The sequence below is a fragment of the Anopheles coluzzii genome, chromosome 3, assembly GCF_943734685.1.
Source record: "Anopheles coluzzii chromosome 3, AcolN3, whole genome shotgun sequence".
NCBI lineage: Eukaryota > Metazoa > Arthropoda > Insecta > Diptera > Culicidae > Anopheles > Anopheles coluzzii.
The window spans coordinates 86,800,772-86,820,690 of record NC_064671.1 but is presented as its reverse complement, the minus strand read 5'-3'; the positions used below and the strand labels follow the sequence as shown (position 1 = coordinate 86,820,690).

The window sequence follows — 19,919 nt, the reverse complement described above, 5'->3', positions numbered from 1 at the left end:
ATTAGTAGCAAGATAACACTCAAGCATCAGCATCATACCTTGATCCTTTATCACTGATCATGTCCTTCGTGTGGAGTTCAAGTTCGATGGAACATTGTTTTACTATCAAGGGATTTAATTTCATGGTCAATTTGTTTAGATTTAGCTAGGCTTTCAAGTTCACTAGTGCAGTAAGCATAGTTGCAATTCTTACGATGCATAAGTTTGACCCTGCTCATCAAGAAATGTTGATTATTATCACCATCAACAATCGACTACCATCGTGCACAGACAGAGCGTATAAAGAAACTTCGGAGCGATCTGCTTGTGGAAGTGTTCCGCAGGCACTGCAACGACGCGCACGACAAAACGATTACAGCAAGTGTCCACTGGGTGATTGCAGTTTCCTACAAAATAACACAAGATGTTCTGCTTGTATACATTCCTCATCCTGCTAGTTACATTCGCAGACCACAGGGCAGGTGCTGCAAGCACGACACGTGAAGTAAGTATGAACGATACATGTATTTCCGAATGATGTATAATATGCACATTAAAAACAACAAATCTGTGCTCTACTCTTTCAATTTCTCACAGAGCTGCACCGGCGAGTGTACGATGTACTACCTATGCAAGAACAACAAGATCGTGACGAACGGTGCCGGAGCGATTGGTATACGCGTCGGCGTCAACGAACCGGAATGTTCTAACCCTATGCATGTTTGCTGTGAGAAAAGATCTGAGCTCGATGTTCCTTCACCGGGCGCCAGTAAACCAAGTGACAGTAAATTTGTACTCGATGCTCCTTCACCGGTCACCAGCAAACCAAGCGACAGTAAATTTGTACACGATGTTCCTTCACCGGGCGCTAGCGAACCAAGTGACAGTAAATTTGTACACGATGTTCCTTCACCGGGCGCCAGCAAACCAAGTGATAGAAAATTTGTACACGATGTTCCTTCACCGGGCGCCAGCAAACCAAGTTTGCTTGACGTTTTTTCACTAGACGATAGCGAATCAAGTGACAGTGAAGAAGAAAGCTGTGGTACTCGTAATGACCATGGCATTGGTTTCGATGCTACACATTTTCCATGGTTGGTGAGCGTCTTCCACGAGGAACACGCTCCCGATAGCTTTTCTCTCGCATGCGGAGCCTCGTTGATCACCCCGCACGCTGTCCTAACAGCGGGCCGCTGCGTGTTCAACATGCCGAAGGAGAAACTGTTGCTTCGTGCCGGCGAATGGACCTCCCAGGATAAAGAACTTCGGCAGTACCAGGAGCGCCGAGTAGCTGACATAATGACATATGAAGAATACAATGACCGCACATTTTCTAATAATGTGGCCCTGCTGGACCTTACCGAACCGTTCCAGCGGACAGGGAACGTGCAACCGATCTGCCTTCCTCCAATACCAGCATCGATTGATGCTTACCGATGTTTCACTGTAGCTTTTGATGAGCATCTGTCCTATAAGCATGGCAGCGTACAATTGAATGTGAATATGGCACATATTCCGGTAATGCTATTTGGTTTCTGCAGACATTCGGGGCCAGGACCGTCAAGCTATCTGTGTGCTAGAGGCAATCTTGGACCAAATGTATGTCGTGCGATTACTGGAACGCCACTCGTGTGTCCTATGCCCGGCTCGCCAAACCACTACTATCAGGCAGGCATTGTTTCTTGGGGCGTCGGGTGCGATACGTACGGTGTTCCCAGTGTGTTCGGCAATGTGGCGTCGTTCCGCTACTGGATCGAGCAGGCGTTGTATGAGCTGAACACCAAACCCAAACAGAAAGATATGTTCCGTTATTTCTAAAGTGCGGCCTGTGGTCGCAAGCAACCCTAAAGTTCACTGTTGAAATACACTGCCGCGAGCTTCTACAGCCGCACCGCTCAATATTCGTGTTTTAACTAGATCTTGAACAGATATCAATCGTATGGTATGTGTGTGTGTGCGTGTGGCTGTAAAACATTTGCACATTTTTATTAATATCTACCGTGCATGTAGCTGAAACATTCATTAATTGATGTTATTTTGACCGCCTATTTTCTATACCGCACTTCAAAAAAACTACAGCAGATAGTTAATTGTGCTCATCTTTCATAAACTTTTTCTATTAATTTATCTATTTTTACGGGGTTTTCCAATTGAATAAATAACGTTTGCCATTGATCTCCACAGCTTTGATTTCAATGTCAATATTTTCCTCCTAGCTTTGACAGTAACAAACACCGGGCTGGTTGTCATGGAGTTATAAAGCCTTTGCGATGAATTTCAGTTCCGTTGTATTCATCACATTCACGATATGTCAAACAACAAGAAGATAGATGTATCGAGTGTGAACTGACTAATAGGGATGCAATATTATCCCAGCCAGTAAAGTTATACCGTTATTGCTTCGAATTACGGACACTTAAGCCATTTTCCGCATGTAACATTTTCTTACAAATACATTTAATCGGGCCACTCGGGGGTCAGACACATTTTCATTGATACAAGTATATCATGTATATCATGTAAAATAGGAAAAACGGCATGACCAGGACAGGATATGAAGAAATTTAATAAAAAAAACTGAACTGAATGTCCGGAGTTTGAAGCTGTCCATAGTTTGAATCAAAACGGTACTGTAGCTGCTTTAAATTCATTTACACTAATTAATGCTCTACTTGATCTAGCTAGCTCGCCCAAAGCTCAGACCTCTATATGGTTTTGGACGTCCGACTTCTGCACTTTCAACTACTGTGTATCCACTGAGTTATGAGTGTATTTCTCTTCTATACCAATATTGCTACTAAATGGGAAATGTCCCTAGGACGCTCTCACACCGCATTCTCGTGGGTCAAAACATTCCCCGTGAGTGCATACTGTGGCAATTTTAGCTGCAATTTGTACCCCGGGATAAACACGGCGATGCAAAACTAAACGAGAATCCGCTTGATTAAATTAGGCCGATCGGGCGGGTTGTCAGGGATTGTCAAGCTTTAAAGCGGATTTGACTCAAACCGCGAGAGCTGGTGTATCACAACTGCAAGGGACCGATTTACACAGAGAACAGCGAACAGCGATCGTTTCTCCACTGTCACATCACTGATCAAACTGCCTTGAAATAAACGCAATTGTATTCTACATGTGTATTCTACATGTGTATTCTACAACTCCTTAACTTCAATACTATATTTAAATTGAAATTTAAAGTGAATTGTCTGACTTAAGTGAACAAAGCAAATCACAGTAACTTTCTTTTACTCTCCCCTGACACTTGAGTGATCATTACCTACTTACTCGCCAACCCTCAACGATGGAAGTTACCTGCTGTTAAGCGTATTGCGCACGGGATCATCAGAGAAGCTAATATAAAAGCAAACTGAAACGAGTTGTCTGCTGTAAGATCTAGTCTGGATTTCGCATGCTATAGAACTGCTCGGGAAAGTAGTGAAAATATTTTCGGTGTGGTTGAGGTGGAAGTGTTCCAAGTTTTACAGTATTTTAATAAAAATTCAGGCACCAGGGGTGAACTAAAGTGACGACAGAAAACAAAATATGCTCCAGCAATTAGGTACATTCCTAATCCTGCTGGTTGCGGCAGCCCACTTCACTAGCTGCACTGAAGTTCCAACAGATCGAGTGGATCCAGAAACAGAGCCTACCGAACAACAACCACGAAATAGAGTAAGCAAACGTTAAGACACACGCTAGTCAATGTTAACTGAATTGCGCTTTACCATTCCTTCCCTTCCAGACATGTAACGGTATTTGTGTGATATATTTCCAATGCCATGAGAACAAGATCGTACCGCCCATGTTGGGTAAACGGTTCGTCCCGGACGACAGCGAACCCGAATGCCCGTACCGTAAGTACGTTTGCTGCGAAAAACGCTCCGCGCTGGAGGGACCACGGACGACCACTGGCAAGCCTACGAGTGATGCAAAGTGTGGGTTCCGCAGCAGGAAACGCACATTCCCGTGGATGGTGATCGTTTACCGCGAGGAGCTGGACGATCCTACAAACCAGCTGTTCTACCAGTGTGGCGCTTCGTTGATCGCACCGAACGTTGCCCTCACGGTGGCCCATTGCGTGCTGGACCAACCGAAGGAGCGGCTCGTGATACGCGCCGGCGAATGGCGCCTAGAAACGGAACATCAGAACCGCCGGGTGGCCCAGCTCATCACACGCAAAGCGTCGAACGTGCACTCACTGGCGAACGATGTCGCCCTGATCGTTCTCTCCGAACCGTTCCAGCTGACGGAAACCATACAACCGATCTGTCTCCCACCGAAGGGAACGTCCTTCGATCGAAGCGATTGCTTCACGGTCGGCTGGGACAGAATAATCGTCTGCGATGGATACGCGATGCTGGTGAAGCGAACATGGGGAGAGCAAGCCGTTGTGCCGCATGACGTTTGCCCGCACGTACTGCCTCCGATGCGACCTGTACAGCCGTTCCTGTGCGCGGGCGGCGTTATCACGCAGGACATGTGCCCACGTAACTCGACCGGCTTTCCGCTAGTGTGTCCCATTCCGGGCTCGCCACACCACTACTATCAGGCAGGTATTGTCGCGATGCCCAACGGGTGTGATGACAATGGCGCTCCGGGCATATTCGTCCAGGTGGCGCACTACCGTGACTGGATCAACCAGCAGCTGGTGCAGCGCAAAATCCCCGCACGGGACTACATCTACGAAATTGCGAATACCAAGCTGTCAAAACCGAGCCAATCGTTCATGAGTGGGTAGTGGGCAGGTTGCAATGCACAAAACAATAAACAAAACAACGCACAAGAAGTTTACCAATGATCGTTAATTTCGGAGAGGAAGTAGTACAGTTCCTTTTTCAAAATCCAGAAACTATCCGAAGACAAGAATTTGAATGTTATTAAATAACAGTTGATTTTGGTGTCATATGGGTTTGGTTGTCTGAAGGTTAGAATTTCTGAAGGTTATAGCATAGAGTAACCTTGGTCGATAGTAGACTTAAACCAATCAGAAATAGAAGCGACAAGCTGACAAGAAGAGCTCGATACAACTGCGCCCGTCAAGCTGGAACGTTGCTGTAGAGTTTAATGTTGAATTGGAGTCTGGAATCTGGAGCGACATATGCACTTGATACGGCTAAACTTTGATTTCCAGATTTGCAGCGACGCTATACGCTATTCTGCTAAAGTGATTGATCTTAGCGGCCATGGTCGTTACGCACTGTTAGATTATCCACATACGAATACGAATACGAATTGCCGAAAGAAATAGTAATTAATGACGCAAAATACTTTAACCGTTGATTGTACTACAAAATTGTCACAATAAAGCTTGTTTAACTGAACGAACATACTTGCAGTAATAATATTTTATCGTTGAAGAATGCATGCTCATAATACTTCTGCTAAATCTACTACTACTACTACTACTACTACTACTACTACTACTACTACTACTACTACTGCTACTAAAAATGATACAATTATTCATCTTCTATCTGATAGAATGCGAAGTCCTATTGGAATTTTCCAATGTACATCTTCAATAAGGGTGCCATAGAATTCACTTCTCTTCACACAAGATCCACTAAGGTTTTATCACCAGCGCGCCAAAAGTATTACTTCCCGTTGCGAAAGAGCGGAGAAAGTGTGCCGTAAGTACCCCTGAAAACCCCTGTAAAATCGGCCTGCCAATTTATCTCAAGCTATAACACAACAATGCATACACAGCTCTATCATCAGAAATAAATGTTGATTAGATTATGCCCGCTGGAGAGTGGCAGGCAGTGGCAGGCACATATTTCTCATAACAGTATAATCAAAAATGTGTAAAAATGACAAGATATTTGAACTTGCGAGACAATATGAATGAGACAATTGAATGAGACGCATATTTAAGCGAGGAAGCTCGATCAGGGGGAATAACTAACCAATAATTACAATAATTATGCAGAAGGAACGATTTCAAACAAAAAAATCTCTACGAGACGAAAGCCACGTCTCTTGTCGCACCGTTTCGCTTAATCAGTTTAAATCATTTAAAGCACTAACGGAGAAGGCTTTATGCTGATATTAGGAATGCCTGTTGCTGATCCCTGCACTTCAGTGATCATAACTTGTAGGCAATTGTCTACTCAGACCTGTTGCTTCTCAGGGAAAATGATATAAAAGCAGATCCGAGAGAAGATCGGGACGTTGTTTTTTCCGGACCTCTTTCGACAGACACTCTTTTTTGACGATATTCTGTTACATTCCTGGACACTGGTTGAATTCGACGAAATTAACAAGTGTACGTGCGTGTGTGCGCGTGTATGTTCAAACAGAAAAATGTTTTGGCAAATCGGTAAAGTGGGTGCATTGCAGATCCTAATGCTTGCTTCAGTACATCTCATTAGATACGCAGAATGTATAGCTGATCATGATATAGAGATTCCAGGACAACAGCGTATCCTATCATACCGTACTAAAGTGAGTCGATGTGAGATGCATTAAACGCGCACTAGTCCACATTTACATAAGCTACCTTTCAGGAGTGTTCCGGTTATTGTGTGATGTATAACCTATGCCAAGACAACAAGATCATCCCCCCCGATACCGGAAAGATCTTCCCACCTGCTCACAAAGAGCCCGAATGTCCACATCCATGGCTTGTGTGCTGTAAAAAACGCCCCAATCGAAACAGACCTCCAACGAGCACGATCGAGCCACCCTTGCCGGTCACTGGTGAAGTATCAGATCGATCAACCTGTGGCTTCCGTAGCAGGAAAAACTTGTTCCCATGGGCGGTGATCATTTACCGGGAGGAGCGGGACTTCCCGGAAAATAAACTGTTCTACGAGTGTGGTGGTTCCTTGATCGCACCGAAGTTTGTCCTCACGGTGGCCCTTTGCGTGCATGACAAGCAGCAGGAGCAACTCGTGGTACGCGCGGGCGAATGGGCTGCACAGAGTGCGCAATACAGCTATCAGGACCGTCGAGTGGCCCAGCTCTTCACACATATGGGGATTATGTACCGCCCATTGGTAAACGATCTTGTCCTGGTCTACCTCTCCGAACCGTTCCAGCTGGCGGACAACATACAACCGATCTGTTTCCCGCCGAAGGGAACACACTTAGATAGGTACGATTGTTTCACGGTCGGTTGGGGCATCGTGCCATCCCGCGGCGTACCCTGGTATCAGGCGAATTTGACAAGGGTACAGGTACCGGTTATGCCGCACGATATCTGTCAGCATCTGTTGCCTCCGAAGCGACCCGTACAGCCGTTCCTGTGCGCTGGTGGCTTTGTCGGACGGGATATGTGTCTCGGTAACTTGACCGGATCTCCCCTGGTGTGTCCCATTCCGGGCTCGCCACACCACTACTTTCAGGCGGGCATTGTCGGGTGGCCCAACGGGTGTGATGATAATGGCACTCCCGGTATATTCCTCGATTTGGCGTACTACCGTGACTGGATTGAGTGGCGGTTAGTACGAAGTACTATTCTAGAAACAAACAGTATTGTTATATGTTCTTTCGGTGTAGCGCCAAGCAAGCCATAAGTATGATGAGTACGCAATTAATTATCATATAGCACGGGGCCCTACATGCAACACGTGCTTTGGTGATCGCGCTGGCTTAGTTCAAATCTAACGCACTATTGCACGCGTCCATAAGAAACGCAGCACTTTTTAACGATGTTTATGAGTGAAATAGTGAACAAATGGGAAGAATACATATTATAGCCTGGTTATCACAGAACTGCCTTAATTTTCTAGAGCGATAGCTGAAAAAGGTTAATCTTTGCCATTCAAAGTAATAAGAATAATAAAAGATAAAAGGAGAGTAATAATAATAATAATGATAATAATAATAACAATAATAATAATAATAAAAATAATAAAAATAATAATATTTATTATTATTATAATAATTAAAATAACAATAATAAAAATAATAAGTTGTTCAAGTCTTATTTGTAATATTGTGTGTCTGTCCGTCGAACGAGATCAAGAACAAAAGCAGCACTGGTTCTAAAACTGACCCCGAACCCATCCCGATTGTAGAACTGATCTTGAACAAAGACATACCCTAAAACTAATCCTGAACTTCTTCTGGGCATTGATGCCTAATCCATAACGGTCCTGTAACTGATCTCGAGCCTATACCTTTTCTGGATCCTCATCTCATACCCATCCTGGACCTTAAACTGAAACTAATCCCGAAACCATACCAGTACTAAAACTGATGCTAAACCATTACCAATCCAGCTATTGATGCGGAATCCATTCCAGGCAGTCATTACATTACAGAAGACAGTAGAACGTAGATAACTTAAAACAAAAATATACAAAAAATAAAACCATCTTATAAACCTGCAACTGTAAGCTGCAATTTAATGTACCGTAACACACATTACGTTCTTAAGCAAATCGTTTTTACGACTCAAGCTGAAAACGAATGCCTCGCCACATAAAATATCTCTAACACGACCAAAGGGAATATTGATACGCAAAAAGCTGATTACCGGTTTCCGATGAACATCTCGTGCGAAACCAGTTACGAAAAAGCCGTCAAAGTGGATAATGCATTCATCGGCATCTTTAGCACTATAAAAGCATCGTGACGGAAGTAACAATGCTCAATTCTAGCCCGCTACTGAGTCGTATCGTAGGCGTGGAATCTAATCACAGTCTAACGCAAAGCGTGGCCCGTGAAAAGTGCAATTCAAATAAGAAAAACAGCATTTGCACATAACTTTGGTGTGTAACAGTGCATTACACGCGATGATGTTCCTGCGAAGCATTCTAGCGCTAGTGATGGTAACACTGCTAGCCGTAGTGGTTGTCCAGTCACATGCAAAGGTATGATAACGCTGGGAAATCTGCAAAAATTGTGCATTTCCAAAGCTTGGTTTACTTGGTTTTTACATCTTTTCAGGAATGTCCCTTTAAATGTGTGCCGTACTACATGTGCAATGGTGCTGCACCACGACCAGATCGAGGCGATGAGGGCAGCACTGAAATCACTGTGGATGACAATGCAGAGGACTACCACTGTGCAGGATATCTGGATATTTGTTGCGCGAAAATTGGTCCCGAACTTCCTATCGAGGAAGTGTATGATTAGTTGATGCGAATTGCAACTACAGTAGCAACGATCCCGACATTTCATTTATATTTTTGTGAAGAATTCCAGATTTTCGGCCGATCATCTCAATATAATTAGATCATCAGCAAATATCTCTAACACGATCGATAGGGATACGGATACGCAGAAAGTTAATTAATGTTAATTATGCATTCTTTCGCATCTTTAGCGATATAAAAGCTTCGCGACTAAAGTCACGAAACTCAATCCTGCCTCACCACTGATCCGCACGCGGACGCGTGGAATTCGTGAAAAGTGTATTTCAAACAGGAAAAACAGAATTTACTCACAAGTTTGGTGTGCAGCAGTGTATAACACGTGAAGATGGTCCTGCGAAACATTCTACCGCTAGCGTTGATAACAATGCTGGCGCTGGTAGTGGTTGTCGAGGTGCAAGGAAAGGTATGATTACCACTGAAAATCAAGCAAAGTTCATTTAATTCTAAAGCGTGCCCCTGCTTTTTTACCATCTTTGCAGAAATGTCACGGTAAATGTGTGCCGTACCACAGGTGCCTCGATGCTGTACCACAATCAGACGATGAGAGCACTGTTGACATCACCGTAGATTTCGCAGCAGCTGATGACTACGACTGTCCGGAAATTCTGGATATTTGTTGCGAGAACATTAGTCCCGAACCTCCTACCGATAAACTTGATAACTTATTAAAAGAACTGTGGTTAACTGAATCCTCTTAAAAGTGAAAAAGCTAAGTAAGTGCATTACGTATGACATGAAATTAAAATGCTATCTTCAGATAGTCTTCCTCCAAGTTAATAAAATTATGTTACGATCGGAGTTCAATAGTTGAATTATTTATAGTTGATATTCTTTTCGGGGATATGTTCGATGATTTCCACTAAAAATTACGCTTTTATGTATGGGAAACCGGTTTTCAAAAAAACTCATGGAATTTACAAAAATAAACGTGACAACTATAAGGCACTAATTCAACCGTTGACAGGCAAAGGAAGTTCATGATCGGAACGACGAAACACGGAATCTTCATGCATAAAATACAATAGAATACAGTTGTTATTTCACTAAAACTAAACGAATAGCTCATCCAAATGGGTGGCACCGACCGAACAAATGCCAGAAACTAGTCGCTTCTCTTCCGCAGCGAACACGCATCGACGAGGATCAACGATAAACCTTGATCATATGCTTACCACCGATCAACGAAAACTTGTAATGGGGATTTGTTGGGGAAATACCACATCAGCTCATTTCCATAACGCGTTCTCGCGTTATCAGGTATGTTGATAAAAGTTAAAAGAAGTCTTCCGTGGACAGAACTGAACGCACGATCGACTTTGCGTGAAGTTCAAAAATGTGTTAGATTTTGCAACGACTAATACGGCCAGCTAACGAATCCTAAAAGCAAAAAACCTGTACCGAAGAGTAGCGAGCAGCATCTGAGCGGAAAACGAGACAGCTAAACACACCTCTACAGAGCTCGCACTACCGCATAATAAGGTACTGCACACAGTCTTGCCTGGAACGTCGAACGGGTGATATCGGGACGAGAGCGGTTGATTAATTTCATCGACACGATTTTCGTGGGCCGTTGCGTTTGCGGTTGAAACATTGAATAGCTTAATAACAATAAAATGGTGCTCTGGCGGTCCAGTGTATCTGGTACAGTTTTGATCCTGGTGCTTCATTGTTTGTTGCACCTAACCAGGGCGGACTATACGTTAGATGATGTGCTCAAAGAAATAGATCCAGTGGCACAAAGCCAAGTAAGTATGAAGGTACTATTGGCGATGGTTCATCTGGGTAGTAAACGGTGCTACCATTTGCTGCTTTCCACAGCCCTGTAGCGGCGAGTGCGTGCCGTACTTCCTTTGCAAAGAAAACGGCATCATTACGGACGGTGAGGGCATCATAGATGTTCGCGTTGGTGAAGAAACCGGAGCTCCATGTCACTATCTGGAAGAGTGCTGCGAGCAGCGTTCCGTGCGTGACCAGCCCCCGCCCGGCGCTATCAAACCATACGGCATCAAGCGCGAGCTAGGTAAACCGACCTGCGGTGTGCGTAACTCGAACGGGATCGGCTTCCGTCTGTCGACCAATCCGAACGGCGAGGCCGAGTTCGGTGAGTTCCCGTGGATGGTGGCGGTGCTGCTGGAAAATCCAATCGGTGGTAGCGGCGACAGCTTCAACCTTTACCAGGGCGGCGGATCACTGATCGCACCGAACGTGGTCCTTACCGCAGCACACATCGTGTACAACAAACAGAAGGACAAGCTGATACTTCGGGCCGGCGAATGGGATACGCAGACGCAGGCCGAGCTGTACAAGCATCAGGATCGTCGGGTCGATCAGGTCATCACGCACGAAGCGTTCAACAAGGGCTCGCTGGCGAACGATGTAGCGCTGGTAGTACTCACCGATCCGTTCTTGCTGGCCGAGAACATTCAGCCGATCTGTCTTCCACCGAGGGGAACTTCGTTCGACTATCAGAACTGTTTCGCTTCCGGCTGGGGTAAGGATCAGTTCGGCAAGGCGGGCAAGTACCAGGTGATACTGAAGAAGATCGAGCTGCCGGTCGTACCGCACGCTAACTGTCAAGAGGCACTGCGCACTACTCGGCTGGGCAGGCGGTTTGCGCTGCATCAGAGCTTCATGTGCGCCGGTGGCGTGGCCGGACAGGACACGTGCCGTGGTGATGGAGGATCTCCGCTGGTGTGTCCGATTCCGGGATCGCCCACTCACTACTATCAGGCGGGCATCGTGGCGTGGGGCATCGGTTGTGGCACGGACGGTATCCCCGGTGTGTACGCCAGTGTGTCAGTCTTCCGTGGCTGGATCGATGAACAGCTGCTGGAACACAACATTCTTGCAAGGGACTATGTGTACACTTCATAAACAGATACTCCGATTTTCCGATCCCATCAATAAAGATTTGCTCTACAGCTATCAAGCGTCACCGTCCATGTTGTTAACTAATTTTGTAGTTTAATGTAGAACTGCAACCGAGATAGGATCACGATAGGTCATTGGAACATGACCGGGAATGGTTCAATCACCGTTTTAGTAACGAAACAGATGCGGGTTAAAATCTTGACTGTACAACAGCTTCGGGAGATACGTTGGTATTAGTTCTAAGACCAAGAATATGTCTAAGATCGGCATGAGTTCTTTTACTCTGCCAGCGCTAATACTGGGTGCGTGAGCTATTTAAGAACTGCAACGTATTCGGGATTAAATTCAAATCCGGTTTAGATTTGCTATTACAGGAAAGACCGGGATGGATTTACAAAACCCAGGCTAAATCAGGGCCATTTCCATAATCAATACAGGTTCTGTAGCAGTTTTAAAATCGATATATGATTAGATTCGGTACGAGTAGCTAGAACAAATAAGGTCTAATGATCTAATTCTGGAGGATCTATCCTAGGATCAAGAAAATATCAGCATCAGTTCTGCCGCTGTCAAGGGTGATGATGAGATCAGGAACCGAGAAGGAACCGAGGAGTAGATTCTTGAAAAATCCCAGAATAATCCTAATGATCTTGGACGCAATCAGTTCTAGAATTGATTTAAACTAAGCTTCCGCTCTTAGACCAGAAAAGGTACGACATCATTCTAAGTTTCAATAATGGAATAAAAAACTACTACTCACAGTAGTATGGGCATCACGGCATTACGTATATCAACACTATGATGACATAAGTTCAAATACGTTCTTTCCAATCAATCAATTGCAGCTTGTAAGAAAACAAACAAAACATTCATTTATTTTGGTACATTGCATCATTTTCCAAAGGTACATGGAGTTATCTATGGGGCTCACGTCCGGACGGGCAGATACTGGCGAGACGGGTCCGCTGGTCCCAGTTTCTGCACGAACCCGGGATTACTCTGATGCTCCAGCCACGCCACCACACTCTCAATGGCCACGCCCGTGCAGTTGCTTATTAGCAGCCCTCTTACCTTCCAATCGTCTTGCTGCTCACCCTCCTCGCAAATAACGACCGATCCATGCAGAGATTCGTCCTCAACATTGCACCGTGCTTCGTCACGATCGATACAGATCGTGCCGGGAGAGCAAAACAGATCCTCCTGGAAGGTTGTCACTTGTACCGGGTAGCGTTTCGGTCGTCCGGAGCCTGCTGCAAGCAACGTACGGTTCCAGCCGATGGTGTAGCAATCGTGGTTTCGTGCTTTGCATCCATTCGCTGGCGGTGAGGCAAGCGGTGCAGTACACTTGCCATTGCGAACCGGAGCGGTAAGACGCAGCAAGGCGACATCGTTGTGTGCCGGATCGGAGGTGTTGTAATATTCGTGAATGATCTTCTCCTTGACGGTGTAGATCTGGGCAAAAAATCATGTATATCAAAGCAAAAGGTTAAAAAGGATTTGAATGAAGTAGAAATGGCACATTTAGTCAAGACGTTCAATAACTAGATGTTAAATACTTTTGGTGATCTTTCATTGATTCGTGTGAGTCATGCACCATCAAAACTAACTTCAAATGGTGATCTAATCGAAAAGTGTTTGATGTTAATTGTCTAACATGGTCTCAAGACAGTATAAAGCTTAGTCTTTCTTTCTTTTGGCTCAACAACCTTTGTCGGTCAAGGTCTGCCAGTACCACTACTTTTGGGGCTTGGCTTTCAGAGACTTATTGATCCCCCATAGCAGGATAGTCAGTCATACGTATGGCGGCACGATCCATTTGGAGCTTGAACCCATGACGGACATGTTGTTAAGTCGTACGAGTTGACGACTGTACTACGGCTTAGTATATTATCAAAAATTTAGGTTGATAATGACGCCTTACTAAATTACACAATGCCATCGGCCAGGGACATTTGGTATGAAATCCTGTGCAACGTGTGCCCGCTGACCCTCTCTTAACGACCTCATTTCATTCCCTACTTGGTGAGCATTGCTTAACAAGCTGTAAAAAAGTAAAAGTAAAATGTATTTCCATCCTACGGTCGTTTAATTCGTAAGACATCCCAGCAGTCTTGTACGCTATGGGTGAGTGCAATCTAAAAATAAAAAAATCGCGAACTTTTACGAGATCTTTCCTTATTGTTGTGTCTTTCAAATTTTTGCATCTGCTTCATCTTGTCTGCGTTCGAGTGTCAGTCTCCGAACTAGCTTTACAGTAACTTGAATAGGCCCTCTGCGAGCGTCACAAAACTAAAAAGCAGGTTATTTTACCTCACAAAAAACCAACGCAGATGCGATACCATCTTAAAGAGCAAACAGTGCTACTACTTCTCCATCGGCCCAATGAATACCACCATCGATAACAACCGTTCGCCATCTTCCAAAACTCACATTTTCGACGCGCAACAACGTTCGGCTCGAAATATCGTAATCACCAACGTTCGCGAACATGTCCTCCGCCGGTCGATCTTTCACGCAGCTCGCGGCTGTCATTATTAGCGACGAGTCGACCTGTACCCCACCACAAACGAACTGATCCGCCTGCAAGCCGGGCAGGATGTCAACCCGTGCCCAGATCGACACCAGCCAGGGTGGTACGACGGTGGTGGTATCTGTTCCCAATCTGCTCCACTCGCATGTCCCCGACACGCGATCGTTAACGGGCAGCAAAGCTGGTTCACCCATCGCATTAATATCGTTGATCGTGTCAATCCACGCGGTCCGATCCATCCGGCAGCAAACGTTATCACCCGCACACCCCGCCGGCCCGGGCTGGAACATGGTGCAGAGTGACCTCGGCACGCACGTTCCATCACACGCGGGAAGTTGCTCGCGCATCGTTCGACAGCAATACTGAGTTCCGGGGCAGCGTACATCGTTCGTTCGGAGGTCGATTAGTCCGGCGCCGTAAACTTCGTCGTCGTAATCCTCACCAGGGCACTGTGACTGGTCGGAAACGCAGAGTCCACCATCGCAGACCGTTTCGTCGAGGTCACTTGCCGGCTCACCACAGCACACCATCCCCGTAGGGCACTGGTCGTCATCTATCAGCCGAAGATCCACATCCGGTGGTGCAGCGCAAAACTTTTCCGGTATACAATTGCAAGCAAATGCCATTCGTACACATGCCATACCGATGACAACACTGATCACCATTAACCGCACACACATGAAGTTTGTTTCGCTTGAAGATGCCATTCTGCGGACACTTGTATGTACACGTTCACGATCACGAAATTTACATTCACAAATGGGACAAGCTACTTTCAGTCCTGCAGCACATCTCAAACTGTTGGACACGTGTTGTACTAGTCGCACCGGTCGACTTACTGAAGCTTAACTTCGGGCACGAGAATCCCGTCCTAATCAAGAGAAGAAGCGCTACTACTGCCGATGCGCACACTATTGACGGGGAAGGGAAACCCCTTACGTAACGGACCGGGTCCGAATCGGCGGAGTCTCCGACTCGCACTTATCCAAAACATTCAAGCGATCGTTACTTCGCGAAGCAGTAAAACTCTATCGAAAGGCTACAATTTGAGAGCTCAAAGATAGTTTGCAGCGGGAGCTCTTGACTGAGCTATCATTAGACATCAGAGTACATCATCTCAGTCGCTTTTACGCCAGCCACGATCAGCACGCGATATATCACGAGTGATCTCCGGAAAAGGTTATCGGTCAAATCGATCCTGGCCTGGCCCTTGTGTGGAGTTGGTTTGGAAATTCCTGGGAAATGTCCATGAACCGTAAAAGCGGACGCTATATCACGCTCTCCCTTTCAAATAAACTCCGCTGAACCAATATAGCGCGGTTAACAATACGCTCGGTAAAGAAAGGACGTTTGACCACACGTTTTCAGCACAATGAAGCGAGCGCAAAACTGGTTTTGCAGCGCTCGTGCCGTTAATTCAGTGTGAGAGATTTTACCGCGTTGAGGCCTTACAACGGTTCCAAAACCCGAGGCCCGCTAGAATTTGTGAACGAAAAAAATATGCACAAATCCGGAGATCGCGCTAATTCATCTCCGAACTTTTTGTAACGTAAATTATGGCTCGGTAGTCTTCCCATACGTAGGGCTGACTATTCTGCTATGGGGGGTAACCCAAAAGCCACTGAAAGCCAACCCCACAAGAAGTACAGGCAGGCCTTGACCGACAACGGTTGTTGTGCCAAAGAAGAAGAAGAAGAAGTCTTCTTGAAGTTCTGGAATAATCCTACACCCATGCGTAGGATGCTCTTCCGAAGCCAACCAATGTGTAAGGAAATGTGGCAAAAATATATCCTATCTCTTAACCGGTTCACAGGTTCGACTCTGTAGGATATAAATATACACTGCAAAAAATGCAAAAACAACGAACAAAAACTATAAACGACAAGCAAACCAGAGAACACTCTAGAGAGTTCCCCAGGCGATAGAAATTCCCAGCATAATAGAATGATTTCAACTGACATGCATATGTTTTATCTGAAGATCTCTTTTGCACCTGAGGTAAAATTCCCATAATAATGAATTCTAAATAGAGAATTACATAGCTACTTCAGAAAACTGTAGAAATTTAGTTAGTTTACTCAAAGTTTGATTCTTCTTTGTTAAAAAGGCCTTGAAAGACGATTATCAGATTGAATGTGAGGAGGTGGTAAATATAGAAGAATAATAAACACGTTTTATTGTTCACACCCTGGTGCTACAATATCGAGTTAATCAAATAGAAGAAAGCAATAAAGAAAAAGAAGTATAAGCAATAAAAAAACGTGTAAAAAGTAAATTCGACATACACTCGGTAGGATATGAAAAATATATTTCTTTGTAAAAGAATACTAATATTTTCTGTATACAAATATTTTTTCATGAATTTAAAGTATCAAGAAGGTTCACTAAATTGATCGTACATTTAATTTTTTCGAAGATTTTTGCATTTATTATTGGTCAATTCTCAAGTTAGACTTTTAATGTTGATTATGAATGATTATCATACATGGTATGTCCTATTCTGGGCTAAATGTTCAAAAGCAACATAATTGCAAGTGAAGAAATCGATACTACACCACCTCCAACCATGATTAAATGAACAAAATTGCCACATTTGAGGCCATGAACAATAAGAACCACTGGGCTTCTCAAGCTACACATATAAATAATCACAAAAAGTTCAATATGAGTTCTATAAACCCCAAATGAATATCAGTGGAAAGTAATAAATGGTGGAATGTTCTAAGTCTTATGTTCTTGCCTCATTTCGATGAACAAGCAATTTGTGTATTTGTGTATAAAGTCAACTTTAAGACACATTGAGGAATAATATTAATATCTTTTAGTGGTATGGTTCCTATAGTTATCGTATTGTGTTTCTATAGTGGAACTCAAAGAAACTGTAAATAATAGGTATGGAACTGATTATGAAGACCTTTTGATAGGATTTTAATATTGGTGTTTATATATCAAGGAATATTACCAAAATGTAAGTGGACGGAATGTAAGTGGCCGAAAAACTCCCTAAACAAATCTATAATGTTCGTACTAATTGTATGGCTATATCCACTATAAAACAAGCCTTTTTTTCTATAAAAACATTATGATAAAAAATACCTTAAATTGAGAAAATAGATGACCCTCATTCTCTCCTTCTCCTCTTCTCCCTTTTTCTGTCTCTCACATCATATCCGACGAATTAATAATAAAAAAACACGCCAAACGTATCCACTTAAACACGAGAAATTCCCAAAACTCTCTCCACTATCCATCTCACATCCATGTCACGCTCATTCCAACAGACTTTCACTTCCACCAAAGACTTTTCAGCTCAGCGCAGGACGTCGTTACAAGCTACCTAGAAGTTCTCATTAACCGATGCTCGGCAGTACTCCGTTTAGCAGGCCAGGAACGAACCATCAGCAAACAAAACAACGAACGAAAAAAAAAACCAGTTCCAACCGTTACCGGGCCAACGAGGGAGAAAAGAACCACCACCAGGGAAGTCCTCAACGTTACACCGTTACCCCGCACCGGGCGCACAACACTGTGTCGTGGTCGTCGTGCGACCGGTACAAAAGCAAAGCAGAATGCATGTAGTCGTCAGGTCATCGCCGTCTACGACGGGTCATCATCATCGCCGTTTGCCACAGTCCCGGCCGCGGAAGCAGCAGCAGTAGCGCGTGGCTCGTACAGCGCTTGAGATTGTAGTGAAATCAATTTTTGTTTGTGATCTCCGCTCGCTCGGCCCAATCGGTGGGCCACCAGTATCGCTTCGATAGCTCGATCGAACGTGTGTGCCGAACCAGCGTGCGGTACGAATCAGCACGACCAGTGACGACCACGTGCGTGCGTGCTTGCGTGATGAATCTAGCAACACTGACGGCAGCGGTGGGTTTGATGGTATTGGTGGTGGCCCTAACACCCACAGTAGACGGCCAGGTAAGAAGGGTTGCTCGTCAGAGTAGGGAGAGAGAGAGAGAAGGAGAGTTGCGCCAAAGCTAATTCCCGTTGTCACTTACCACCTTTGTTCCAAAATTCCGTTGCAGACTTGTGAAGGGAAATGTGTTCCGCTCAAAAACTGCCTCCGCCCGCTGACAGCCGAAGGAGAGGACGACGATGCACCAGCACCGGAAGTTGACTTACGCATCGGACAGGAGAATTCGAACGTCGTGGGCAATTGCTCGCACTATCTCGACACCTGTTGCGCATTTGAGGATGTCGTTGAGGAGCCGGCAGCACACAGCACAACGCAGGAAGACGAATTCGTACCGTGCGGACAGAGAAATCAAAACGGCGTCGGCTTCCGCATCGGTGCTGGAAAGGTGGAGGAAGCGGAGTTTGGTAAGATTGTCCCGATGGCAAATGGAACGATATGATAACATTATAGCATTTACCTCTGATTCTCCCGGCACTTGTAGGTGAATTCCCCTGGTCGTTACTGGTGCTGGAGATGAAGGAGCTTTTCGACTCCGAGCTGAAGGAAGTGTACGCTTGCGTCGGCTCCCTGGTGGCACCGAATGTAGCTCTCACGGTCGCACACTGTGTGATTAACAAAACGTCCACCAGGCTGCTGGTGCGAGCCGGTGAATGGGACACACGCACCGAATCGGAAGTACTTCCCTATCAGGTAAGTACACAACCCGTTCATTCTGCGCTTTGTTGAAGATATCCTTAACTCTTTCATTCCCAAAAACTCACCAGGACGCCCGCGTGAAGGAGGTGCTGATACACGACCGCTACAACAAGCACCATCACTTCGATGTGGCCCTGCTGGTGCTCGTCCAACCGTTCCAGCCGGCGGAAAATGTGCAAACCATCTGTCTACCGCCACCAGGCGTACGGCCACCCGTCGGATCGGAGTGTCTGACCGGCGGCTGGGGCAAGGATCGGTTCGGCGTGATGGGTGTTTACCAGCACATCCTGAAGCGGGTCGAGCTGCCGATCGTCGACTCGGCCCAGTGTCAGCAGGCGCTCCGAAAGACGCGCCTCGGTGCCGGATACAAGCTGCACAGCTCGTTCCTGTGCGCCGGCGGCAAGAAGGATGCGGACGTGTGCTCCGGTGATGGCGGCGGAGCACTGGTGTGCCTGATGCCCGGCTCCCAAACCAACTACTACCAGGCCGGTGTGGTGGCGTGGGGCATCGGCTGTGGCGATGAAAACATTCCCGGCGTGTACGCGGACGTCGAGAGCTCAAGGGGCTGGATCGTGGGCAAGCTGAATGCGCTCAAGGTGGACCCGACCTACTACACGGCAGCCTGAGCCACTGTCTCCCTTCTTAATTTATCTAGCCCATTGTCGTGCTGAAGAAGTTAATAAACGTGCGCATTAATGTATTAATGTGAAGAAAGTCCCAACTGCAGTGTTTTGATGTTTCACTCCTCAAAATGGGGCTTTTGATTATGATTCTGTAACATCACACTGATCTTTGACACTGCAATCTTTAAACTCTG

At 45.4% G+C, this 19,919-nt stretch overlaps 6 protein-coding genes across 6 annotated transcripts; 5 read left to right on the top strand and 1 right to left on the bottom strand.

Annotated features, from left to right (window-relative positions):
* The first annotated feature begins 82 nt into the window (after positions 1-82).
* Positions 83-1,938, top strand: LOC120956296 (phenoloxidase-activating factor 2-like). Its single transcript, XM_040377678.2, has one exon. The coding sequence runs from the start codon at positions 502-504 to the stop codon at positions 1,795-1,797; it is 1,296 nt and encodes a 431-aa protein (XP_040233612.2). The 5' UTR covers positions 83-501; the 3' UTR covers positions 1,798-1,938.
* Positions 1,939-3,317: 1,379 nt separating this feature from the next.
* LOC120959797 (phenoloxidase-activating factor 2-like) lies at positions 3,318-5,197 on the top strand. Its single transcript, XM_049609171.1, has 2 exons — positions 3,318-3,654; positions 3,725-5,197. Exons 1-2 carry the CDS (start codon positions 3,526-3,528, stop codon positions 4,718-4,720), a joined length of 1,125 nt encoding a protein of 374 aa, XP_049465128.1. The 5' UTR covers positions 3,318-3,525; the 3' UTR covers positions 4,721-5,197.
* A 97-nt stretch (positions 5,198-5,294) lies between these two features.
* Positions 5,295-7,684, top strand: LOC120957806 (phenoloxidase-activating factor 2-like). The gene has a single exon (XM_049609172.1). It carries the CDS (start codon positions 6,510-6,512, stop codon positions 7,497-7,499), a length of 990 nt encoding a protein of 329 aa, XP_049465129.1. The 5' UTR covers positions 5,295-6,509; the 3' UTR covers positions 7,500-7,684.
* Positions 7,685-10,520: 2,836 nt separating this feature from the next.
* On the top strand, positions 10,521-12,008 carry LOC120960215 (phenoloxidase-activating factor 2-like). Its single transcript, XM_040384265.2, has 2 exons — positions 10,521-10,831; positions 10,905-12,008. The coding sequence occupies exons 1-2, from the start codon at positions 10,700-10,702 to the stop codon at positions 11,958-11,960; spliced, it is 1,188 nt and encodes a 395-aa protein (XP_040240199.2). The 5' UTR covers positions 10,521-10,699; the 3' UTR covers positions 11,961-12,008.
* An 841-nt stretch (positions 12,009-12,849) lies between these two features.
* Positions 12,850-15,938, bottom strand: LOC120960213 (transmembrane protease serine 7-like). The gene is made up of 2 exons (XM_040384263.2): positions 14,388-15,938; positions 12,850-13,409 (listed from the first exon to the last, which is right to left on the bottom strand). The coding sequence occupies exons 1-2, from the start codon at positions 15,192-15,194 to the stop codon at positions 12,885-12,887; spliced, it is 1,332 nt and encodes a 443-aa protein (XP_040240197.2). The 5' UTR covers positions 15,195-15,938; the 3' UTR covers positions 12,850-12,884.
* A 1,910-nt stretch (positions 15,939-17,848) lies between these two features.
* Positions 17,849-19,823, top strand: LOC120960216 (phenoloxidase-activating factor 2-like). Its single transcript, XM_040384266.2, has 4 exons — positions 17,849-18,408; positions 18,516-18,810; positions 18,888-19,096; positions 19,171-19,823. Exons 1-4 carry the CDS (start codon positions 18,331-18,333, stop codon positions 19,726-19,728), a joined length of 1,140 nt encoding a protein of 379 aa, XP_040240200.2. The 5' UTR covers positions 17,849-18,330; the 3' UTR covers positions 19,729-19,823.
* The last annotated feature ends 96 nt before the right edge of the window (positions 19,824-19,919 follow it).